This window comes from Neofelis nebulosa, chromosome 16 (genome assembly GCF_028018385.1).
Source record: "Neofelis nebulosa isolate mNeoNeb1 chromosome 16, mNeoNeb1.pri, whole genome shotgun sequence".
NCBI classification, from domain to species: Eukaryota; Metazoa; Chordata; class Mammalia; order Carnivora; family Felidae; genus Neofelis; species Neofelis nebulosa.
This window is the reverse complement of record NC_080797.1, coordinates 28,387,866-28,414,192: the sequence shown is the minus strand read 5'-3', so window position 1 is coordinate 28,414,192 and position 26,327 is coordinate 28,387,866. Positions and strand designations below refer to the sequence as shown.

At 39.9% G+C, this 26,327-nt stretch overlaps 1 protein-coding gene and 1 long non-coding RNA gene across 2 annotated transcripts in view; both read left to right on the top strand.

Annotated features, from left to right (window-relative positions):
- Positions 1-26,315, top strand: part of LOC131496944 (leucine-rich repeat-containing protein 37A3-like) — a gene marked incomplete at its 3' end in the record, with an annotated part of 33,327 nt that extends 7,012 nt beyond the window's left edge. Inside the window, exons 3-7 of the mRNA XM_058702821.1 lie at positions 2,081-2,152; positions 6,841-6,921; positions 17,701-17,772; positions 18,335-18,409; positions 26,261-26,315. Of these exons, the coding sequence (XP_058558804.1) occupies positions 2,081-2,152; positions 6,841-6,921; positions 17,701-17,772; positions 18,335-18,409; positions 26,261-26,315 (355 nt within the window). The remainder of the gene's footprint in view (positions 1-2,080; positions 2,153-6,840; positions 6,922-17,700; positions 17,773-18,334; positions 18,410-26,260) is intronic.
- LOC131497790 (uncharacterized) lies at positions 9,307-12,308 on the top strand. Its single transcript, XR_009255157.1, has 3 exons — positions 9,307-9,459; positions 10,065-10,121; positions 11,959-12,308. It is a non-coding gene; the product is annotated as an uncharacterized LOC131497790 (long non-coding RNA).
- Positions 26,316-26,327: the final 12 nt, after the last annotated feature.

Here is a 26,327-nt window from a genome sequence, read left to right as displayed (position 1 = left end):
TCCATTCAATAGCTTTTATGAAATTCTCAAAAGGTTCTTGTCTCAAAAGATTGAGTCACAAATTGGGGTGGAGGTGGAGAAAGACATTTGTTTTCCTGTGAAGTTGTACTTATTCTCATAAATGATGATAAATGAATGATTTGTTTTAATTAAAAGTAGTATATTTGCAAATTGATACCTGTCACTTTCTGAATTCATTCAACAAATATTTATGGAGCATCTCCTATGTCCCAGGAACTGTTTTACATGCCAGGGATATAAGCTCAAGAACAAAACTGACCAAATATCCCACTTGTCAAGAGGTTTACAAATATATAATATAAAAACAAATATGTAAGTAGAATAAATACATAGAATTTCAAGTATTGGTAAGAAATCAGTGGCCAGATCTCTCAAGTTTTCTAATTTATTCAACGACCATTTCTGCTGCTCATAGACTGAGTTTTTTACTAATGATAATACTTTTCATTCATATCATCGTGAGTTGGTTCTTTTTATTAGATGTACTGTTTACCTCTGTCTGAGGATATATTAATGATGCTATTCTAAATTTTTTATACTGTTTATTTTTGAGAGAGAGACAGAGAGAGTGAGAGACAGAGTGCAAGTTGGGGAGGGGCAGAGAGAGAGGGAGACACAGAATCTGAAGCAGGCTCCAGGCTCTGAGCTTCAGCACAGAGCCCAGTGCAGGGCTTGAACCCATGGACTGCAACCTGAGCCGAAGTCGGATGCTTAACCGACTGAGCCACGCAGGTGCCCCATTAATGTTGGTATTCTCAAATCCTTTTGTGTTTTCTCTGTTAACTGTGTCATCGACTATAAGCTGTTATATTTGTTTTTTATTTTCTGTCCTGAATAGAATTGGCTTTCTCACTCCATTTGGTCATTCCTGAGTGCAATTTATCTTTGTAGTTGAGATTTGACTTGCTTCTGTTTTCTGGTCCTAAGGAAGAGGTGAAATGAACCACGGGGCTTGTTATTGGTGACAGGTCCCCCTGAGAGTTAAAGAAGAGGTGGGAGGTGACTTCTAATGGCTAGTCAGAGTGTATACCCTTCCTCCAGGGTTCTGGGACCCTGCCCCCTTCTCACACCAATGGCTCCTGCCTGGAAGAAAACACCCTTTGCTGCCAGATCCAAGGAGGAAGGATGCGGGGTTGATGTGGTGTCCTTGGTCCTACTGCAGTATCCCAGCTAATCACCCTGTAGGTGGCTCCAAGGCATTTCTGGTGGGGAGTGTTTGTAGAGCTCATTTATTCCCTTGGCTTTGAGCTAAGGTTGTGGATTTTCTAATTGTATCTTTTCTAATCATTCTTAGGGACTTTGGTGGAGTTTGGAGTTTGGTAGAGACTTGGCCTGTTTCAATCTGCCAGCTTGAAATAGCACAACCTCTTAGGAAGACAATTTTCTACCCCTGTTAAATCCTGGAGAAACTTAGGCAAATGTGTACTAGGATATAAACAGAAAAATGTTCAAAGCAGCACTGTTTATAATAACTAAAAATTAGAAAAATCTAGTATCCACCAACAGTAGAATGAACAAATAGTGTTACACGGGTATTTACTCTATACTTATTAAACTAAGCATTTATGTTCTGTGCATTTTATGCACATTTTTAGTTCTCACAGATATTTTTTAGTTGGGGAAAAAATTAGATGGCATTACTTGTAGCACTGATATGGTTATAAATAGGGCTTCCACAATAAAATTTGGGAAAAGAGAGGAGGAAGTGGCAGTTCTGTCCATGTTTTTGCCACTCAGGGCTGGGTTCTAACAGAGATTTTGTGATCCAGAGAGTAGGCATTAAATGTACATTTTGGTGTGAAGAGTAGATAGGTGTGTGTGTGTGTGTGTGTGTGTGTGTGTGAGAGAGAGAGAGAGAGAGAGAGAGAGAGAGACAAAGGAGTATGTGAGAAGAAAAGATTTGAATCAAACAGCAGAGATCACCATCCCTACATTAAATAAGAATTAGTATATTTGGTGGCACCATTACCCAGGTTTATCTCACATCTAGGGGTCCTGTGTAGCCAATAGTTGTAGTTATTTTGCATTTTGACCGAGAAATGACCTTTTCATTTTGCAGAATTCTCCGTGACAATTATCTGACCGAATTACGTAAAGACACATTTGAAGGCCTGCTATCCCTCCAGTATTTGTAAGTTAATCAGTTCATCATTTATTATGAGTTTTTAGTTATATTATTTATTAAAATATACAGGGTTCAAATTAGATAATTGCAACAATTTCTTCTAACAGTAGAATTCTATAATTCTCCTTAGTGGAATTCTATAATTCTCTCTATTAAATTCTATAACTCTGTAAGTCTGTGGGGACCCAGCCCATCTCTAGCATTAAATACCTCCTATGCACTTTCAACTTTTTAATTTTATAGACAAGATGTAGGAAAAAGCCCTTCAGTTGTGGAGGAAAAGGGGTAATGAAGTCTGAGCAATGATGGACAGCCATATGAACCTTGTTATGTAAGTGTTCATATACCATCTGCTTTTATTTATATTTATTATTTATGGCCCATGGATCAAATCCTGTGTATGGTCTGTCTTGATACAACCTATGAGTTCAGAATGATTTTCGTGTGCTTAAAGGGCTGTAAAAGAGAAAAGAAGAGAAAGAAACAGAGAATATGTGACAGAGACCGTATATGGCCTGCAAAGCCTAAAATATTTACTGTCTGGCCTTTACAGAAAAGGTTTGAAAAAGTTGGCTTAGTAAAATGAGAGGAATTGAAGTTAACCTCAAATTGTCACCTACAAGACAAGAAAATATAGAACACTTACATTAATTTGAATGCCATTAACCCAGAATTTTTAAATAATTTAATCTAAATTAAATATTTAAATATTAAATATTTAACTAAGCAGGTGAATTATGTAAGCAGTATTACCAAGTACATATTAAATTATCAAGAGAACAGATTAAGGATTTCAGTGTGGGAAATTGTATTAGTTTATTTTTTTATTATTATTTTTTATGTAATTTATTGTTAAGTTAGCTAACATACAATGTGCTCTTGGCTTCAGGAGTAGATTCCTGTGATCCGTGTGGAACTTCTTATGCCACCATAAAAATAGATGTTTAAAATGATGGTTAAGGGGTTGGGGCTCCCGGGTGGCTCAGTTGGTTGGGCGTCCGACTTTGGCTCAGGTCGTGATCTCACAGTTTGTGGGTTCGAGCCCCGTGTCGGGCTCTGTGCTGACAGCTCAGAGCCTGGAGCCTGTTTCAGATTCTGTCTCCATCTCTCTCTGCCCCTCCCCCATTCATGCTCTGTCTCTGTCTCTCTCAAAAACAAATAAACATTAAAAAAATGATGGCTAAGGGGCACGTGGCTGTCTCAGTCATTAGAGTCTGCAACTCTTGATCTCGAGGTTGTAGGTTAGAGCCCCACGTTAGGTATAGAGATTACTTAAAAAAAATGAAATCTTTAAAAATATAATGATGGTTAAGTGGTATAGTTAGAAATGTTTACACTAAACAAACATCAGAAATGCCTCTAACTTCGCTAATTACAGAACAAACATCTCTCCAGCCTCATTGTCAAGGAAGAAATGTTTGCATATATCTCTGTACATTAGACATGCAGAGATACTAATGTTCTTTGCTATGGAGGTTCAGTGTTTATTCTTTGTCCATGCCATCCAAAGCTGTGTATTTCATTAATCCTTTTTTTAAAAATTTTTAAATGTTTATTTATTTTTGAGAGAGAGAGAGACAGAGTATGAGCAGGGTAGGCACAGAGAGAGAGGGAGACACAGAATCCAAAGCGGGCTTCAGTCTCTGAGCTGTAGGCCCAGAGCCCGATGCGGGGCTCGAATTCATGAGCAGTGAGATCATGACCTGAACCGAACGAAGTCAGATGCTCAATCGACTAAGCCATCCAGGCGTCCCTCATTAATCCTTATTAATGATGTGCTTTAGAAAATAGATTCTTCTTGCAAATGTGGAAGGCTTAAGGGTAGTGAGTAAAAAGAATCTCATATGACACTAAAAATAGTCCTTCAAATTATCAAACCTTCCAAGTCTTAGGGGACAACCACTTTGTATTGCTCTTCTTGGCTACCTCTGCCATCTGGGCTCCAAACGTTACAAACACAGTTTGGAGAAAAACAAAAGAGACAAACTGTGCAATGGGTTGGGCCTTTCATTATTTCTACTCTGAGGTACTTTGTAAGCCAATTATTTCATGTCAGGTGAAGTGTTCTCATTCATTCATTCAAAAAAAAATGTGAATCAAAACCTGAAACAGAAAGTGACAGGCCCTATGCCCAGTACCGTAGGCACGCAGATGGTTAAGGCAGGCTTGCCACCCTTGTAGGAACTCATGATTTCACAGGGAAAATAAACAGAAGCTTAAACCATAACGTATAAGCACTAAATGGATGATGAAGCACTGACAAGGTGCAGAAGAGGGAGCCACAAAGTCGTAAAACCACATATCTTTTCAGTCATTTTGCTCCTTCTACTCACTACCCAGCTGTTGATTTATTTTATAAATATTTGAGTTTGTTCTTTGTCCATGCATCAGTTTTAAACACAGTAGACAACGCAGATGAGCAAGACTAGTCCATACTTTCATGGAGTTTATGCCCAGAGGAAATGGAATGCCAGAATAACTATATTAAGAAGGAATTGGGGCACCTGCCTGGCTGAGTCAGTAGAGCACGTGACTCTTGATCTCAGGGTCGTGAGTTCAAGCCCCAGGTTGGGCGTGGAGTCTACTTTAAAAAATTAAAAGAAGGAGAAGAAGGAGGAGGAGGAGAGGGGGAGGGGAAGAAATGGATTTGGGCAATGAGAAGTACAAGTTGTTTTTGGAACAGAGAAGAGGGGGGAAGACTTCAGGTTGGATCAGGGAAGTTACTAGAGAAATGCTGTTTGAACAGAACCTTGAATGGCTATGACGTATCATCAGATAGACATCTTGGGAAGAATATGCTTGCAAAATAGAGTGAGTGAAAGGCAAAATGCAGGAGAAATTTCTTTGGTATCTGTAGAGTAGGAAACTAGAGCCGGATTTAGGATTTTGAAGGCCTTGGATAATATGCCAGGCTACCGTGTTATCACAGCAGTGCTCTAGGACAAACTTTAGACTGCACCAGGGTCACTTGGAGGCCTTGTCAGAACACAGGTTCCACCTCCACAGTTCCTGATTCACTCAGTCCAGAGTAGAGCTGAGAATTTGCATCTTGAGGAAGTTCCCAAGTGCCTCTGATATTTGAGAGCCACTCCTGGAGAATTAATCTGGTGACTGTGTGCAGTATAGATTAGGATGGGAGAGACCAGAGATGAAAATGCCAGTCAGAAGATGGTGGTCCCCATGTAGGTGGAAAGTGAGGGACTTGGCTGAAATCAACGGAAATAAGAGGGTCAACCATAATCCAGAATGGGTGTTTCCAAATAAAAGTCCAGTACCATGTTGTTTTTTTGTTGGCCCCACTTGCAGCTGAAGCAATTGATAAATTCATAGACCGTTTAGGCAACGTACAACCAAAAATAAATTTCTATGAATATGATAATATAATTCTGAGTTCGTTCAAAGTCAGGTATTGATTAGAGGAGTCACTTCTTTTCAAGTTAAACGAAAAGGTATCTATTGACTTGGTGTCAAGAAATAGAACTAAACCAGGAAGGTGTGCTAATGGGAGAATATCCCTTTTAATATTAGCAATTATATGTGGAGATCACCACTTTGAGCTCACAATTTAGAAATTGATGAGGCCACAAAAAGTCATTTAATCAATTCTTCTGCTCTCAGGAAAGATTACTTCCAAGATCTATCAAGATCTATAGTTGTATATTTTATGTATGAAGATCACAAAGGTGTGTGCTCGCTTCGGCAGCACATATACTAAAATTGGAATGAAGATCACAAAGGTGAGACTCTTAAGAAAGGGGAGGACAGGGTTAGGGGCTCTGGAAGGTTCAAATAACAATTCCTAATACTCAGAGTTTAGCCAAAAGCTACTTATTCAATACTACCATCCTACTAATTAGATATCTTATAGCTAATTGAGGCAATATTTTCCTTTTCCTTTTCCTAGAGATTTATCCTGCAATAAAATACAATCTATTGAAAGACGTACATTTGAATCACTACCTTTTTTGAAGTTTGTGTAAGTTACAAATATAATTTCATTATATTTGGAATTTGTATTAAACTTAATTGTAAACCTCTTTGTTATTGAGTTTGAATGAATGAAACTTTATTAGTCGAAAGCTACTAAAATTATGTAGCAAATCTTTTTTGTCTGTGGCAAAGTGTGGTGTGAGAGTTATTATAGAGATCAGAGTGAATCGTTCTAGAGCAGCAGTTCTCTGCCAGGGTGATTTTGCATCCAGGTGACACTTGGTAGTGTCTAGAGACATTTTTGATTGTCAGACTGTAGATGTGCTCCTGGCATCTAGTGGGTGGAGGCCAGGGCTGCTGTCACACCCTACAGTTCACAGGGCAGCACCCCCCCCCCATAACAAAGATTATCCAACCATAAATCTCAACAGTGCTAAAGTTGTGAAACGTTTTTCTAGAGAAATAAACTTACTTCTCTAGAAAAAAATACTTACTTAACACAAGTATTTATTGAGCATTTACTGATTTGTATCTAATGCACCACATGTATAAACATGAAAGTATAAATCTTTCATGCAAATATTTTTTTAAAAAGGCAAGTATCTTTCATAGTGAGATTTCTTTAGTGTATGGAGAGAGTATTTTGGTTATGTTTCATTATCGAGAAATTAGAATCACTGCCAAAGGATAAATATTCTAAAAGAATATCTTTTTTTTCTCTTCGTTTGTGTCTTGTTTTTGTGTGTGTGTGTGTGTCTGTGTAGAAATCTTGGTTGCAATTTACTCACCGAACTGAGCTTTGGAACATTTCAGGCCTGGCATGGAATGCCGTTTTTACACAAGCTGTAAGTGAAATAGAAAATGAATACATGTAAAAAAAAAAAAAAACTACATATAAAAATATCATACAGTGATTGGTTAGGTGTGTGTTAATAAACCCAGTATGAATTCTGGAAAGTAGGTCTTAAAATCCATTTTTTTTTCAAATGAGGAAACTAAGGTACAAAGAGGCCAAGAGACTTGTCTTAACTCCTAAATGGCACTCTCTGCCCTCCCTCGTACCCAGCTTTGTGTGGGCGATGAAAGCCCCAAGCAAGTAACACCCAAGTCAGTATTATCATGGGAATTCGTGACAGTGATGCTTCCCCAAGGTGTGCATGGTCCTTGAAATCCACTTTTGAATTTAACTTTGATTCCTGCTCATGTGCAAGTTTCCTATGCAAAAGAGAACTTCAAAGAACTAAGTTTAGCACAGAGTTCTCCAGGCAGCAAAAGGTGTGGGTGCTTCTTCAGCCATCAGGAAAGCAGAAAGAACTCCTGAATGCCTGCCACAGGGCACTGCTCTCCATGTGTTTTCTTTCCTGACCACTCTTCAGTTAAGAAGTGTGTTATTCCCTTTCAGCCGGAAAATTCTGTGATTTCTCTGTAAAAAAGCAAATCATACTGGACATGTTCAGTGGCCTGAGGGGGATTTTTAGACTCAAGGTTGAAGACCCTCCTCTAAAGCAGACGCTGGAAAAGACTGTCTTACTGTCTTGTGGTTCAGAAATCTGATTTCACAACTTATCTTCCGTTAGATGAAAGTGTTTACGGTGTGTCCGGAGCTGGAGTAAGTTCCTGCGGGTGCCCAAGAGCAGGGGCCTCCTCTCTCCTCTCATTAATTTGCTGATGCCTAACCTGGGGAAAGAATACTGAGGGTCAGTTTTTTGTTTTGCCAGCATGCCAGAGAACGGGCTCATTGAGTTTCTCCACCAAGAGGTTTTAGTGGTGTCAATATAATGTCTTAAAACTCACCACCTCTACTAAGCATCTTATAACACCAAGAGCCTCTTCGAAGAATCTGAATTTCATAGTTATGTAGGCAATACAGGACGAAATAGGGTGGAATCCGTTGATAACAATGAATGAATTCATTGAAAAACACTCAGTGCCACGCGCACTCTATGTCGACAATGTACTAAGTCCTGGGGGTACACAGAATACACAGGGACTGTCCCCAAGAATCTTTCATACTGGAAGGAGAAAAAGATGGCCGTTGATGGGAAAACGTATGTGAGCCATGCTGGCATCAGTGCAGCAGGGTAACGAGCTAGGGGGTGACAAAGTAGGGGATGGTTGTGGAATAGAAAAGATTTGTCGTGGACAAGGCAACAACTTGCTTGTGTTGAGTTTCCACGTTCATCTTGATGAAGTTTTGGGGAGATGGTGGGGAGTCGGGAGCCGACGCTCAAGAAAGAATTCTTGAACGTGTCTTTGGTGCAAAAAGGTGATTTTATTAAAGCACAGGGAGAGGACCGTGGGCAGAAAGAACTGCGCTGGGGTTGTGAAGAGTGACAGGTTATATGCTATGGAATTGGGAGGTAAAGTCAAAAGGGAAGTCTCCAGAGGGACTGTGATATGTGAAAGAGGACTCCTAAGATACCAGAGGCCTTGCTGTTGTCAAGCTAAGGTTGTTTTCCCCTCTAGCAAAGCATTAAGACAGTAGGGAGTTCCTGGAGAAATATTTTATTTGCCTGTATCTGTCAAGTATCTGTCAATAGGCTGCAGGTTATAAGGAAATTTAATTTTACCTGAGATTTCCTTCTTGCCTTTGTTCCCCATATCACTATGGAGGGGTGATGTTGGGGCTCCAGGAAGCTGATTCTGTAAGTTTCTGGAGATTAGGCTATTGATAAGATTGCCTTTTTCTTGTAATTTACTAAGATATTTGTAAACTGATGGAAACTCCTATCTTGCCCGACTGAGATCTCTATCAGTTAACCATTTGTTTTCTTTCCTTTCCTTTGCCCTCGAGCAGCCAGAATCACACATATCCCACCTGGGGCGGGGGCATGTGCTAACTTGTATTTTGCCCTCAACTTGCCTCATGCTCCCTCATCAATCTTACATGACAGAAAAAGGTAATTAAAGAACCAGAGCTAGCTGGTATTGAGAATAAATTAATACTCACGTCATGTGTGTTATGCCCAGAATTCGTGATCCCCAAATACCGCCAGGGAGCCGAGTCCGATGTAAAAGCAAAAGAGCCTTTATTCGAGCTTAGCTCGAGCTCAATCCCCTACCTGCACTGATGCAGCGGTGAGATACCGGGGAGAGAGAGCCAGTTTCAAAAGGACCAAGGTTCTATGGGGGCCTAGGGGCAGTTGGTGAGGTAATGGCTGTGGCCTCAGCCGATTGGCTGGGGAAGGGTCCTGGGGGAAGGGTCCGAGTTCTGTTAGCAGGTGGGGGGGGGGGTTACTCAAGGGGAGGAGGTGTGGTCAAGGTGAAGGACACAGAACAAGATGGAGTCAGCCGGCGTAGGCCCGCCCTTTCAATGTGGTTTGAATAGAGCTGTACTACTAAAACGAATTCACAGTTAACTTCCAAAAAATTATCACAGTACAGTAAGTGTGTATTGGAGGTTGGGCTCCTTGTTTGGGGCCAAACTTTTCTTTTCTTTTTTATTTTTAACGTTTCTTTATTTATTCTGAGAGAAAGAGAGCATGCGCAAGGGAGATGCCATCCCGTGAATTCAGTCACGTTGTTACCTACGTGACTTATTACTGGGGTGTTTATAAGTTGAAACACTATTTTCTCCAGCATTAAATAAGTTTGTAAACCTTTTGGGCCCCAGCTGAGGTGGATTTATCTTGAACTGACTGAAGCTTAAACTTCAGGTCTTCTCACTTACGTAGGCCCCTTCCGAAGTCTCGGGAGGGACCCTCGCAGTTCCTGTACGCATAATTTTGCATGTTTTGATGAGGCAGGATTTCCCAAAGTAGATGAGGTTCAGACCCTACAAGGCCTCGATTCACCCCTGGGTTTCAGGTAATTCTATCTCAGTAAGTTTTTTGAATGAAGCCTCTTAAGTTATTGATAAACACTGAGTGAACACGTTAGCGGTGTGGTAAAGTCTATTTTGAATCTGAAACCCACCTCAAAGCCATGCCAAGAGTTTATTAATAAGGTACCACTTTTTGAATGGTAGTAATAATCCTATTTCTTTCAGATGAAATCAGGAATGAAATATATTATGGAAAACCAACAGTGGTTGATAATCCTAAATGTTAAGGATACTTTTTTTTTTTTCCTGACTTTAAAGTGCTTCTCCTTCATTCACCTACACAGGTCCAGACCGATGGCTTATTTTAAAAAATTCACTTCATTGCTTCTAACAGTACGAGCTCCATGAGTTTAGGAGCTGAAGGGCTCTACGATGTAGAAAGGCTGTACCTTATCGGGATAGAGCACACTCACATGCTGGCTCGTCTGTGGCGCATCAGTGTTGTGCCAAGAACATAAGCTCTAAGGGAGAATGAGGAAAATCTAAGCCTTACCCCTTTTGAATTATTGTTGAGAATCTCGTTGCGGTAGGTGTGGCCACCCTCTGAAGGCAGAGTCGAGCCGCAGTCACAGAGACGCCCTAACGCTCCCCCAGTCAACCGCCATCTGCTTCCTTTTAGACGGCTGCGTGCCCACACAAGCTTACACACTTCAGGATATTGTCGTCGCTTTTCGGTGTGTCCCGGAAATCCTGGCGGCTTCTTCTCAGAGTCAGAAAGGCATCAACGTTAAGGATGAAGATGGCACCTCAGGGCTGTCCTTTTGGGGTGATTTAGGGTAACTTTTATTAGTTCCCGTGTGTGGTAGTTCAGAAGCTTTGCGATAGTCATACCCCACTGTTACTTGTCTTCTCCCAGCTGCATCGGATTCTTCCCACGTGTATGCCAAGGCATCTTCTTTCTCTGGGAAGCTGGTAGTTGCTGGTAGTTGCTCCTCCGCCCCATATCATTTCTTTAATACCTACCTCTGCTAGGTATTTACTGCGCCCCGGCACTACGCTAAGACCTTTCGCTTGTGCTGCAAGTAAGACGGTGCGTCTTAAACTCTTAGAACAGAGCCTGGCACGTGGGAAATGCTCCGGACGTGGCCCCTCACACGGCACTTCATTTTCGGTTTTCCAGCAACTCTTGTGATACAGGGAGTGTCATCCTCATTTCGGGGATGAGGAAGTTGAAACTCAGAGACATCGGCTGACTTGCCTAGCTTCACACTGTCAGTAAGTGACAGCACCACTTAAGAAGCTTCGCGAGTAATACAATTCCGCATTCCCCGGCACTAGGTAGGACCTGAATGACAACCGGCCTTTTGGGCGTCGTCCCTTGGAGTCAGCTTCTCACTGGAATAGGACCTTTCGAGCAGGGAGCTCCTTTTCCCTATGCTTCGGGAGCTCCTGGCCATGCCACCCATGGGCATCCCCAGGCTTCCTGCTCACCGCCTGGTGCAAACATCACATCGTCACTGCTAGGCACCCACTCTGTGCCCAGCCTTATGCTAGGTGCTTTGCACATGCTCTTTCCTTTAATCCTCAAGTTGCCTTATGAGGTAAATGCTGCTAAAAAGACTCGGAGACGTTCGTTACTTAAGTCCCTTCACCAGGAAGCGACAGCCAGAATTCAGACCTAGGTCTGCCTGATTCCGGGGCCCTTGCTTCTTGGGCTGTTCCTCACTGCCAGAAACTCCTCTTCAAGGCTGTTCTCAGAACTTGCATTAAAACAGGGGCTCACCATTTCAGATTCTTTAGGCTTCGCCCCTCCCCCCGCCCAACCCCTGAGAAAGGATCTACGTGATGCCGTTAGATGTCTTGTATTGAGGAGCTTCGCATGGGGAGTCATGTTCTCATGGCTCATGGACCTATGTAGATGAATAAAGGAAAGGGGTTATTCTATCCCCAAGTACTTCAAACATGCTGGAATAGGGTCTAGATCACTCTACTTATTTCTTCAACTGCTTTCCTCCAAGGAGCCAGTTTTCCCTCCATGCCTTGGGATTCCAGCATAGAGAGTTTGGAGTTTGTCCTATTTGAAATGTATTTTCACTGCCTGCTTTGGACGTTTTTTCAGCCAAAGCTGTTAGGATTTCAGTACATTCAGGACAGTGGTGACAAGCTTCAGTCCTCAAGTCTTCTCTGTCTCCTCAGTGAGTAGAAAGGAAACGTAGCCCATCTGTCTGGACCTCTGTAGAAGAATTTGGAGAAAAAAGAAATAACACGTAAGAAATGTTCCCTTATTTTGTGAGCTACCTTTAGTCTGTCCCGTTGCTCTGCAACAGAAAGCTTTTGCAAAAATACTTGAGTTTTCCTCTTCAAATAAGATAGAGTTTTTTAAAAAACAAAAAGATATCTAGAACAGTATTTCTTCAACTTTGATTATGAGACAGTCTTTGAGGATAACTGTTGTTATGTTTTACTCCCATAAAGATAAGCCCACGAATATCCAAAAGCCAATAGACTGAGTCAGCACACGTTTTATCTGTAAAATGAGGGAATTGAACGGAAATGGAGATGATCTCTAGCGCAGCGTCCACCGTTCGTGTTCGTTCGTATCGCAGTCTGTGGAAAAACAATTGCTGTCGGTCCAGCAGATGTAACCTGTCGGGTCAGTTCTCATTCTCCCCTTGGCTCAGGCACAATAGCTCCATGAAGAGAAGGCGGCACTAAAGACAGGAGGAAATAGGATAATTTGGAGTGGCCTGTATTTTGTTTTCACTACACATAAACACAGGGCATTCATCTCAGCAGGAGGGCTGCCTGGGTAAGAGGAAGCACCGAGCCGATGGGTATAAGGCCATGGGTGAGCTACCAGGAAAGAGGGGGGGGGGGGACAGTGGGGGTAGAGCACTGAGATAGTTGGGGGGAAGGATAACAAACTACTAAACTGTTTTGGCTGCATAATTCTTCATAGTCTTTCTTAATAGGGAGCGGGGGGTGGGGGGTGGGGGGGGCGGGGGGGGAGGAAGCAGTGGGCAGGGGAAGACACACACGTGGAAGAGGTTACTTGCACAGAGCCCACCAGTAAGCTTGTAGGTATTAATGCCATTTTTATTTTTTCAAAGCCAAAGGACATTCAGAGCCTCAAGGTTGAGGAACTGTGTTTAACCAGACATGTGACACTCACGTTCTTTCTCTTCATAACATTGTCTGACTGGATATTAACTAGTGTTACGCAAACCCGACATGTTAATGGGCCCGAAAAAACGTAGAAGAATGGGCTGGAATAGGAAGAATAGGGGAGTTTCCAAGGCAAGAACAAAAATGCATGGCTCCCAGCCGCACCGCTAACTCCCTCTGACCTCCGTTGTGGAAGAGTTTGAATCTTCGCTCCCCTTTTCTCCACCTACTAACATGTTTGATCTTCTGGCAACTGGTTCTCTATTTATCACAACATGGTTCTTTTTTTTTTTTTTTCAAATTAAGATATAGTCCGCCTAATAGAATATGCAACATTATAAAGTATATAGTCCAATGGTATACTTTGATAGACAATAATCACTGCTAATTCCAGAACATTGTCATCGCCCCCCTCGAAAGAAATACCATACCCATCAGCCTTTACTCCCCATTCTCCCTTCCTCCCAGGCCCCTGGCAACAACTAATTTACCTTCTGCCCCTATGGATTTGCCTATTCTGGACATTTCATAGAAATGTGTGTCTAGTTTCTTTCACATAGCTTGTTGGCTTCAAGATTTATCCGGTTGTAGCATGTTTCAGTACTTCATTCTTTTTTTTAATGTTGATTTCTTTTTGAAAGAGAGTGCACACACTAGCGGGGAAGGGGCGGAGAGAGAGAGGGGGACAGAGGATCCAAAACCACAGAGCCCGATGTAGAGCTCGAACTCATGAACTGTGAGATGACGACCTGAGCCAAAGTCAGATGCTTAACCGACTGAGCCACCCAGGTGCTCCAATCACATTTTGTTCATCCATTCGTGAGTTATTGGACATTTGGATTATTTTGACTTTTTGGCTATTATGAATAATGCTGCTGTGAGTATTCATGTACAAGTTTTTGTGTGGTCATATGTTTTTAATTCTCTTGGGTACATACCTAAGAGTGGAATTGCTGGGTCATGTAGTAACTCTATATTTAACCCTTTTGAGGAACTGCCACACTGTTTTCCACAGCGACTACACCATTTTACATTCCCACCAATGTATGAAGATTCTGGTTTCCCCAAATCTTGCTACCACTTATCATTGTCTCTCTGTTCGATCATAGCCATCTTAGTGAGTGTAGAGTAGTATCTCATTGTAGCTTTGATTTATATTTCCCTAATGACCTAAGACATTGAGCATCTTTTCATGTGCTTATTGGCCATTCATGTATTTTCTTTGGCGAAATGTCTCTTCAAATCCTTTACCCATTTAAACATTTGATTATTTGCCTTTTTACTGAGTTTTAAGAGTTCCTTATATATTCTGGATATTCTGGATACTAGACTTGTATCAGACATATGATAGTTGTGGGTTGTTTTTTTATTTTTAAATAAAGTCCAGTTTATCTATTTTTCCTTTGGTTTGTTGTGCTTTTTGTGTCATGTCTAAGAAACTGTTGCCTAAATCCAAGGTCATAAAGATTTCTCTCCTGAGAGTTTTATAGCTTGAGCTCTTCCATTTAGGTCTTTGACTCATTTTGAGTTAATATTTATATATGGTGTGAAGTGTAGGAATCCAACTACATTATTTTGTATGGGGATATACGGTTGTCCCAGCATCATTTGAAAAGACTGGTCTTCCCACATTGAATGGTGTTGGCAGCCTTGTTGAAAATCAGTGAGCCATAAATGTGAGGATTTATTCCTGGACTGTCAGTTCTGTTCCATCAACTTACATGTCTGTTCTTACGCCAGTACCACACCGTGATTACTGTAGTTTTGAAGTAGGTTTTGAAACCAGGGCGTGTGAGTCTTCCCATTTTGTTGTTCTTTGTCAAAATCGTTTTGGAGCACCTGGGTAGCTCAGTTGGTTAAGTGGCCGGCTCTTGATTTCAGCTCAGGTCAGGACCTCATCGTTTGTGAGATGGAACCCCGTGTTGCAATCTGCACTGACAGCATGGAGCCTGCTTGGGATGCTCCCTCTCCTTCTCCCTCTGCCCCTCCCCTGCTCACACTTTTCCCCAGTCACACTCGCTCATGTTTGCTCTTCTGCACGGGTGTGTATGCTCGCTGTCTCTCAAAATGAATAGATAAACTTTTTTTTTTTTTAAAGATCATTTTGGCTATTCTCGGTCCCTTGAATTCACATACAGATTTTAGAATTAGCTTGCCAGTTTTTGGAAAGAAGTCGGTTGGGGTTTTGATAGGGATTATACTGAAACCACAGTTCAATTTGGGGTATAGTGCCATTTTAACAATATTTTCTTCTGATCCGTGAACATGGCATATCTTTACATTTATTTCAATCTTCTTTAATTTCTTTCAACAACGTTTTGTGGTTTTTAGTGTGATTCTTGCACTTCTTTGGTTAAATGTTTTCCTAAGTATTTTGTTCTTTTGAGTACTGTTATACATGGAATTGTTTTCCTAATTTCATTTTTGGAATAGTCATTGCTGATGTATAGAAATAAAGCTAATTTTTACATATTGATCTTGTGTCCTGTAACCTTGCTGAACTCATTTATTAGTGCTAAGGTTTTTTTTCTACATTCCCAGGAATATGTCTTGTGGTCTCCTAGTTACCCAGGAAGATGTTGGAGCATTTCAAAGTCCCTATGGACATCTCATTTCTCAGCTTTTTCCTTTTAGGCTTTTTGTTTAGGCTATTTTTTGTCTTGTTTTCAATTGCCTCACATAGCTGCCAGATTAAAACATTTATCTATAATTGTTTTCAAAAAATGCCCCTTGGGAAGAGGCTATTTTAGCACTGTGCAGTTCTCAGTGAGGTCAAGGGCAAGGCTTTCAAGTGAAGTTTTTTAGGGACCCCACTAGACAGGTAGAACAATGACAGTTTGTTCCTTGGGAATGAGGCTTTAAGGAACTTCAGCTCCATTTTGTTCCCCTGGGATGTGGGCAATTTTTAAGGCTACCATCAGGATGGAGAGCAGAGGTTGAGGACAAGTTAAAACCACAGAGCTCACTGTTCTTATAGAAATTAGTAATTTTTTCTTTAATAAATGCTCTCGGGTTGCTGCAAGCCCATTGGTTAAAATTTCCAAAGTTCTGAGAAAGTTGATTTTGACCATTTTTGCTAGTTTTTGTTGTTGTTGTTGTTGCTTTTACGGAAGGATGAATTTTCAGACGTCCTTCCTTTCTCATTTTCACTGATTCACCTGTAACAGGGCTTTAAAATCTCTAAAGTCTCAGGGCACCTGGGTGGCTCAGTTAACTGCCTGACTCTTGATTTCGGCTCAGGTCATGATCTTGCGGTCATGGGATCAAGCCCCATGTCAGGCTGTGTGCACTGGGCATGGAGCCTGCTTGGGATTCTCTCTCTCTCTCTCTCTCTCTCTCTTCCTCTGCCTCTCCTTCACTCATACTCTTGTACTCTCTCTCTCTCTCTCAAAAAATCGAATAAAAAAATAAAAAATGAAATCTCTAAAGTCTCAATGATCACAGGCTAATTAAATACTTAATCATGGGAGATGATTAGAGGAAAGGAATAAAAATAGAAAATGTAATTCTTAGAGAAGCTCTCCCAGATGGAGAGATGAAGTTCAGCAAAGTGTTTCTATATTTAATGCTCTCAAAGTTAAGTTTAAGGTAACGGCTATTTTAAACCCCCTTTTTTTTCATACAAGTTAAATACAGGCTTTGGAGTCAGAACTGAGTTCAGATTCCAGCTCTGCTTCTTGACTGGCTTGACAAACTGGGACAAATTATACAACCTCTCTGTACTTCAGTTTCCTCACTTGTAAAATGGGGTAACGATGTATCTATCACATAAGGTTACTGTGAGGTTTAAATGTGAAATGCTGATCACAGATGCCCTATAGCTCAATAGTATTGGTTGTGATGATTATCCTTATAATTTTGCAAAAGTACAGTGATGATTCTTGAGCAGAGTCAACCTAAAGGCAGATTTTCTTTTCTTTCTTCCTGTTTCCTTCACTTTATTTTTGCTGTAAAGAACTGAGAAGAAAATCTACTCAGCATTTTGGAATAAAAACTTGTGTCAAGCAGTGACAAAATGTTATTTATTCAACAAGCCTTCACTAAGTACCTAGTAAATAACAAGCACTCTGTCAGGCACAGGGACAAAAATGACAATAGAGTATGGTCCCTGCCCTCAAGGAGCTGGCAGTCCAGGAGATGGATAAGGAAACGGGATCATATGCCACCTAACAAAGGCTGTCATAGGAGAATACACATGGTGGGGGTATAGCTTTCACCATTTCCTCTTAGATTAATCCCTTTGTCTTTGGCCCCCAAACTGAGGAATTGGTCCTATTTTTGTCTTTAACCGGGTGTTTTAAACTGTGGAATTTTTTACATTTCTAGAGATAAAGGAAAAGCACCTAGAATTATAGAGGACACTAGAAACAGTCTTTCCTACAGAGCCTGACTATCCTACCAGCATAGTCACTTCTAGGATTTTCAGCCCAAAAAGTTCTTTGGCATATCTTTGCTTTGCTGTCCACGTAAAAAAAAAAAAAATTTTTTTTCCTCTTTCTGTTCTCCACTTTATCGTCCAGAGAGCTGGGTAGTTCCCAAAGGAAGAGTGCTTTACAGAATCTAAGGGTGACTTATAGGCAAAGGCAGAAAATGATTAGTTTTCACCTTCCAGTTCCATACCCCCAAAATGAACATAAACTTTCATGGTAGTCATTACTGGAAATGCAGATAATTTTAATTCCATTGCATTTTTCAGAATTATCAGTCGTAACCCTCTGTCAACTGTTGAAGATTCCTATCTTTTTAAGTTGCCAGCATTAAAATATTTGTAAGTATTGCAACAATCTCATGGCTCGTGAGATGATTTCTGATCTTTTTTGTTGTCATCAAAAGATTCAGTATTTGCGTTTTGGTTAAAAAGTCGTAATTTAAATTTTAACTGGGTTATTGAAATAAGCATTATTAGCAAAGAAAAAATGTATATGGGCAAGATAGCCTGCAGAGGAAGGAGTAGTATTGAAGAACACATAACAGACATGGGACTTGTAGATGTAGGTAGAAATACCATTTATCTCAAAGTGGAAAGTGGAGTAAAGTGTATATTAAAAGAAAAAAAGACTAATCAAGAGAGGTGGATGCAATTGAGAATGAAAATGAGGATAAGAGTAAAAAGGATTGTACTGTTGAGCACCAAGGTGATTAATTTGATGATGCACATAAAATGTCTTCATTGGGAGCTTTCTGAAATTATTGTCCATAGCAAGAAAACTCTTGAGCTGACTTGACAAAGAAGCCAGAATTGAAGTAATCACATGTTGTTAAGTATCTTTTTAGGTACAGAATTTTTATCCTTGGGTTCAAATCACGCATGTTTGGGCTTTCTCCTTCAGAGACATGGGATCAACACAGGTGTCACTTACAACAGTTGAGAGCATCCTCATGATGACCCTTGAATTGGAAACACTGTAAGTTGATTTTTCTTATGTGTATTTTCACTTAGTTGTTTATTTAGATTTGTTTTATTGTTTTCTTAAGTCAGATTTATTGAGGTATAAAATTTACTCTTTTTAAGCATACAGTTTGATGAGTTTTGACAAACGTGTAGTTATGTAACCACCACCACATTTGAGACGTAGAACATTTCTGTCACCCCAAAAGGCCCCTATGTGCCTTTGCAGCCAATCCCCTTTTCTCACCACCAGCCCTGGCAACCACCAACATAATTTTTGTCCCTATAGTTTTGCCTTTTCCACAGTGTCTTATAAATGAAATCATACAAGGGGCACCTGGGTGGCTCAGGCAGTTAAGCGTCCGACTTCAGCTCAGGTCATGATCTGGCGGTCTGTGAGTTCAAGCCCTGCATCGGACTCTGTCCTGACAGCTCAGAGCCTGGAGCCTGCTTCGGATTCTGTGTCTCCCTGTCTCTCTACCCCTTCCCCATTTGCACTCCATCTCTCTCTCTCTCTCAAAAATAAATGAACATTAAAAAAAATAATAAATGAAATCATACAGTATGCAGTCTTCTGTGATTGGTTCCTTTCAGCATAATCCTTTTGAGATTCATCCATGTTTTTTTTTTTAACTTTCTTAACGTTTATTTATTTTTGAGAAACAGAGAGCTAAGCAGGAGAGGGGCAGAGAGAGAGAGAGAGAGAGAGAGAGAGAGAGAGACAGAACCCGAAGCAGGCTCCAGGCTCTGTCAGCGCAGAGCCCAATACAGGGCATGAACCTGCGGAACATGAGATCATGGCCTGAGCCAAAGTCGGTCACTTATCTGACTGAGCCACCCAGGCACCCCAGAGACTCATCCATGTTTTTGCACATGTCAGTAGTTCATTTCCTTTTTATTGCCGAGTAGTATTGCAGTTGTGAGGATATACCAGTTTGTTTATGCATTCATCAGTTAATGGGCATTTGAGTTGTTTCTAGCTTTTTGGCCTTTATGAATAAAGTTGCTTAAAACACTTACATGCAGGTCTTCGTATGAGCATATGTTTTCATTGGGGGAGGGGGGCAGGTGGTAAAATACCTAATGGCAGGATTGCTACATCATATGCTAAGTGTATATTTAACTTTTTAAGAAACTGCTTACCTGTTTTCTAAAGTGGATGTACCATTTTGCATTCCAGCCAGCAGTATATGAGATCTTCTATCTATCCTTTCTTCTAAGGTCTTTATCTATTTTTCGTAAGGTGAATGTTGGCCTTAAGATTGAGTTGGGAAGTATTCCCCTCTCTTCAATTCTCTAGTACAGTTTGTGCAGAATTGGCATTATTTTTTCCTTAAATGTTTGCTAGAATTCACCAGTGAAGCCATGTGGGCTTGAAGCTTTCTTTGTGAGAAAGTGTTAAACTACAGATTTTATTTTTGTAATAGTGCTACTTAAATTACATACTTTATTTTTTTGAGTAGTTCATGTCTTTCAGGGAATCTATTTCATCTTGAAGTTATTGACATAAAGTATTTTATAACATTCCCTTATTATCCTTTTAGTATCTGTAGAATTGTAGTGATGTCATTCCTCTCATTTTTGATATTGATAATTTGTGTCTTCTCTTGTCTTTTCTTGATAAATCTGGCCAGAAGTTTATCAGTTTTACTTATCTTCTCTAAAAAGTGCCTTTTCATTACACTGACTTCTCTATTTTTGTTTTCCTTTTTAAAAATTTCTGCTTTGATCTTTATCATTCCACTTTCTCTCCTTACTCAGTGATGAATTTCCTTTTCTTTTTCTAGTTTCTTAAAAGTGGACCCTGGGGAAGATGAATACTATATGAGCAACATCCCACATGTTGACATGTTGTGTTTTCAGTTTCAGTTGGTACAAAATAGTTTCTAATATCCATTTTGACTTATTTGACCAATAGGGTTACTTAGGAGTGTGTTGGTTAGTTTCTAAATATTTGGAGATTTTACAGATCTGTTAATTTGTTATTTAATTCCATTGTGGTCACAGAACAATATGCTGGATGACTGAAATCCTTTTAAATTTATTGAGGCTTGTTTTATAGCCAATGAATTCTGGTAATAGATGAGAATATGGTCTATTTTGATAAATATTATGTGTCCACTTGAAAAAAAATATGTAGTCTGCTGATTTGGTGTGGAGTATTCTATAAATGTCAACTAGGCCAAGTAGGTTGGTAGTATTTTTCAAGTCTGATGTATCATTACTCATTTTCTATATATTTTTTCTGTCAATTATTGAGAGAGGGATATTGAAATCTCCAACTATAATTGTGTACTTATGTGTCTCTCTTTCCTATTCTCCTTAATATATTTGGAAGTTCTGTTATCAGATACATAAATTTTTAAGTTATGTCTTTTCTAATAGTTGACATTTCTATCACAATGGAATAACCTCATTTATCCCTGGTAATATCTTTGCTTTGAAATTGACTTTGTCCTATAGTAAATATAGCCACTCAAGGTTTCGTTTGATTAGTGTTAGCAAGGCATAATTTCTTCCATATTTTTAACCTACTTATATCTTTGTATTGAAGATGAATCTTATAGACAGCATATAGTTGGCTTTTGCTTTTTTATCCAGTATGACAACTCTATCTTTTAATTAGGTGATTATACCATTTATATTTAATGTAATTATTTACATGATTACATTTAAAGCTACTGTCTACTCTTTTCTATGTATCCCATCTGTTCTTTGTTTCTTTTCTTTTTCTTTTTCTTCCTGCTCTTGGGTTGATTTAGTACGTTTTATTATTTTTTGGTGGGGGGATAAATAGTTACAACTCAGGTTTTGTTATTTTAGTAGCTGTTTAATGGTTTGTAGTGTTCATGTTTAACTTATCACAGTCTATCTTCAAATGATATTATATGATTTCATGAATAGTATAAGAACCTTACAATAAATAGTGTACTTCGATGGTTCCCCTCCTGACCTTTGTGCTATTGTTTTCATACATTTTACTTTTAGCACACCATATTATTTTTTTTTTTGTTTGTTTAAATAGTCAATTATCTTTTTTTATTTTTGTATTTTTGAGAGAGACAGAGTGCAAGTGGGGGAGGGGCAGAGAGAGAGGGAGACACAGAATCTGAAGCAGGCTCCAGGCTCTGAGCTGTAGACACAGACAGAGCCTGATGTGGGGCCTGAAATCACAGACTATGAGATCATGACCTGAGCTGAAGTCAGATGCTTAACTGACTGAGCCACCTGGGTGCCCCTCAATCATCTCTTTTATTGAAGTATATATAGATCATGTAATATGAAATTAGTTTCAGGTGTACAACACAGTGAACTTTTATATACATTATGAAATGCTCACAACACAGTGATCAATTATATACATTATGAAATGCTCACCACAATAAGTATATTACAGTATTATTGACTATATTCCCTATGCTGTACTTTTCATCTGGTGACTTATTTATTTTATAACTGCAAGTTTGTACCTCTTAACCCTTTTCACTCATTTTGTCCATATCCCCAGTTTGTTCTCCATATTTACAAGTGTTTTCTCTTTTTTGTTGTTGTTTATTCATTCATTTGGTTTTTTGTTTATTTTTTGTTTATTTTTTACCTTGTTTTATTTTTTATTTTTTAAAATTTACATCCAAATTAGTTAGCATATAGTGCAACAATGATTTCAGGAGTAGATTCCTTAGTGCCCCTTACCCATTTAGCCCATCCCCCCTCCCACAACCCCTCCAGTAACCCTCTGTTTGTTTTCCATATTTATGAGTCTCTTCTGTTTTGTCCCCCTCCCTGTTCTTATATTATTTTTGTTTCCCTTCCCTATGTTCATCTGTTTTGTCTCTTAAAGTCCTCATATGAGTGAAGTGATACGATTTTTGTCTTTCACTGACTAATTTCACTTAGCGTAATACCCTCCAGTTCCATCCATGTAGTTGCAAACGGCAAGATTTCATTCTTTTTGATTGCCAAGTAATACTCCATTGTATATATATACCACATCTTTCATCCATTCATCCATCAATGGACATTTGGGCTCTTTCCATACTTTGGCTATTGTTGATAGTGCTGCTATAAACATTGGGTGCACATGCCCCTTCAAATCAGCATTTTTGTATCCTTTGGTTAAATGCCTAGTAGTACAATTGCTGGGTTGTAGGGTAGTTCTATTTTTAACTTTTTAAAAACCTCCATACTGTTTTCCAGAGTGGCTACAGCAGTTTGCATTCCCACCAGCAGTGCAGAAGGGTTCCCCTTTCTCCACATCTGTTGTTTCCTGAGTTATTAATTTTAGCCATTCTGACACATGTGAGGTCGTATCTCATTGTGATTTTGATTTGTATTTCCTTGATGATGAGTGATATTGAGCATCTTTTCATGTGTCTGTTAGCCTTCTGGATGTCTTCTTTGAAAAACTGTCTATTCATGTCTTCTGCCCTTTTCTTAACTGGATTATGTATTTGATTTTTTTGGGTGTTGAGTCCTCTATATATTTTGGATACTAGCCCTTTATCAGATTATGTCATTTGCAAATATGTTCTCCCATTTCATCAGTTGCCTTTTAATTTTGTTGATTGTTTCCTTTGCTGTACAGCTTTTTATCTTTTTTTAATGGATGTTTGTTTTTGAGAGAGAGAGCACAAGAGTGGGGTAGGGGCAGAGAGTGAGGGAGACAGAGGATCTGAGCAGGCTCCGCACTGTCAACAGAGAGTCGATGCGGAGCTCGAACTCACAAACCGTGGGATGATGACCTGAGCTGAAGTCAGAAGCTTAACCGACTGAGACACCCAGGTGCCCCAGAAGGTTTTTATCTTGATGAGGTCCCAATAATTCATTTTTAAAAATGTTTGTTTGTTTGTGTGTTTGTTTATGTTTATTTTTGAGAGAGAGAGAGACAGAGTGCAAGCAGGGGAGGGGCAGAGAGAGAGAGGGAGACACAGCATCTGAAACAGGCTCCAGGCTCCAAGCTCTCAGCACAGAGCCTGACACGGGGCTCAGACTCACGAACTGTAAGATCATGATCTGAGCCAAGTCAGATACTTAACCAACTGAGCCACCCAGGTGCCCCTATTAATTAATTAATTAAGAACATGGACACACACATACATGTATGCATGGGGGGGGGAGCAGAGAGAGAGGGAGAGAGAGAATCTCAAGTGGAGAGAGAATCCTGATGCAGAGTTCAATCCACGACCCTGAGATCACGACCTGAGCCAACACCAAGAGTCAGGCATTCAACCCGCTAAGCCACCCAGGCACTCCTCAGTAGTTCATTTGTACTTTTGTTTCCCTTGCCTCTGGAGACATGTCTAGTAAGAAGTTGCTTTAGCTGAGATCAAAGAGGTTTCTGCCTGTGTTCTCCTCTAGGATTTTGATGGTTTCCTGTCTCACATTTAGGTCTTTCATCCATTTTGAATTTATTTTTGTGTATGGTGTAAAAAAGTGGTTTAGTTTCATTCTTCTGCATGTTACGGTCCAGTTTTCCCAACACCATTTATTGCAAAGACTATCTTTTTTCCATTGGATATTCTGCTTTATCGAAGATTAGTTGACCGTGTATTTGTGGCTCCATTTCTCGGTTCTCTATTCTATTCTATTGATCTATGTGTCTGTTTTTGTGCAGTACCACACTGTCTTGATGATTCCAGCTTTGTAATACAGTTTGAAGTCCAGAATCATGATGCCTCCAGCTTTGTTTGTTTGTTTTTTCCCAACATTATAATTCGGGGTCTTTTCTTGTTCCATACAACTTTTAGAATTGTTTGTTCTCGCTCTGTGAAAAATACTGGTGTTTGATAGGGATTGAATTGAATGTGTAGCTTGCTTTGAGTAGTATAGACATTTTAACAATATTTGTTCTTCCAATCCTTGAGCATGGGATGTTTTTCCATTTCTTTCTGTCTTCTTCAATTTATTTTCATAAGCGTTCTATTGTTTTCAGCATACAGATCTTTTACCTCTTTGATTAGGTTTATTCCTAGGTATCTTACGGTTTTTGGTGTATTTTTTTTTAATTTTAGAGACAGAGTGTACAAGTTGGGGAGAGGGGCAGAGGAGAGAGAGAGAGAGAGAGAGAGAGAGAGAGAGAGAGAGAGAGAGAATCTTAAGAGAATCTTAATCTAATCCATGCTGAGCGTGGAGCCTGACACAGGGCTCGATCTCACGACCCTGAGATCCTGAGCCGAAATCAAGAGTAGGATGCTTCATTGACTTAGCCCATCCAGGCACCCCTTGTTTGTTTGTTTGTTTGTTTTTTTCTGAGATTCTACATATAAGTGAAATCATATAGTGAAATGATATACATACATATAGTGAAGTGAAATCATAACCTATATAGTTACCAGTTCTAATGTTCTTCATTCCTTTGTGTGGATCCACATTTCCGTCTGCTATCCTTTTCCTTCTGCTTAAAAATACTTTCTTTAGGGGCACCTGGGTGGCTCAGTCAGTTAAGCATCCAACTCTTGATTTTGGCTCAGGTCATAATCTCACAGTTTGTGAGCTCAATTCCCGCATTGGGCTTTGCCTGGGATTCTCTGTCTCCTCAGTGCTCTTTCCCCCTTGCACACGCATACTGCACGTGCCCTCTCTCTCTGTCTCTCAAATAAACATTTAAAAAAATACTTCCTTTGGCATTCCTACAGTGTAACCCTGCTAATGATGAATTCTTCCAGCTCTTGTATGTCTCAGATAGTCTTTATCTTGCTTTTATTTTTGAAAGCTTTGGGTATAGAATTCTAGCTTGATAGCTATTTGGTCCCCCTCTCCTTTTCACTGCCTGAAAGATGTTGCCCCACCGAGTTCTGGCTTACATTATTGCCAACAAGAAATATGTTGTCATTGTTATATCTTCGTTGCTCTGTGTGTCATGTGTGGTTTTGTTCCTTTGGCTGCTTTTAAGATTTGCTCTTTATCACTGGCTTTGACCAGTTTGATTATCATGTGCCGTGGTGTAGTTTTATCCGTGTTGAATGGATTAAACTAAACATGTAGTTTAATCCATGTTGTGCTCAGAGTTCATTGACCTTCCTGGATTTGTGAGTTTATAGGGTTTACTTATTTGGAAATGTGGGGGCTATTAGTTTTTCAAATTTTTTTTATATCTCCTCTCCTTCGTGGACTCTAAGTATACATATATTAGGCCACTTGAAGTTGTTGCACAATTCATTGAGTTAAGTAGAGGCATGGGGTTTTTTCCATATATGAAATACTGTTATAATAACTTTTTTAAATGTCCTTGTCTGCTAATTGTAGCATTTGTGTAGATTATGGATTAGTTTTTGATTGATTGCTTTTTTAAAAAAAAAATTTAACATTTATTTATTTTTAAGACACAGAGAGTGATCAGGGAAGGGGTAGAGAGAGAGGAAGATAAATCTGAAGCAGGTTCCAGGCTCCGAGCTCTCAGCACAGAGCCTGATGTGGGGCTCAAACCCATGAACCATGAGATTATGACCTGAGCCAAAGTTGATTGCTTTTTATCCTCAGTATGGGCCATATTTCAGATTTATTCAAACTCTTAGAAGTCTACCCTCTTTCTGTGTGCTCTCAACCCAAAGTGAGACTTTTGGCTTGGAAGGAGTTACCTGTGTATTAAACTACTGATCAGTGTCACCCAGTTCTAATCTCTATCTCATTCTAAGGGTACCATACCCCATGTCATCCTTACCTTTCTGTTGGGCACCTCTGTCCTTCTATCTGTGTATTTATAATATTCAAGAGCAGCAGTTGGCCAACTGGTCCCTACCCAACCATCCAGGCCATGTGCCTCAAGAATTCCTTTTTGCACAGCCCTGTGATGACTTTGGCCCGCCTCTTCTACCTACTCAAGTAACTCCTTTACCACTAATTTAATTGTCTGTGTTTCCATTTGTAGGATTTTACCTAGCCGTATGGCCTGCTGTCTCTGCCAATTTAAAAATACTGTTGAGGGGCGCCTGGGT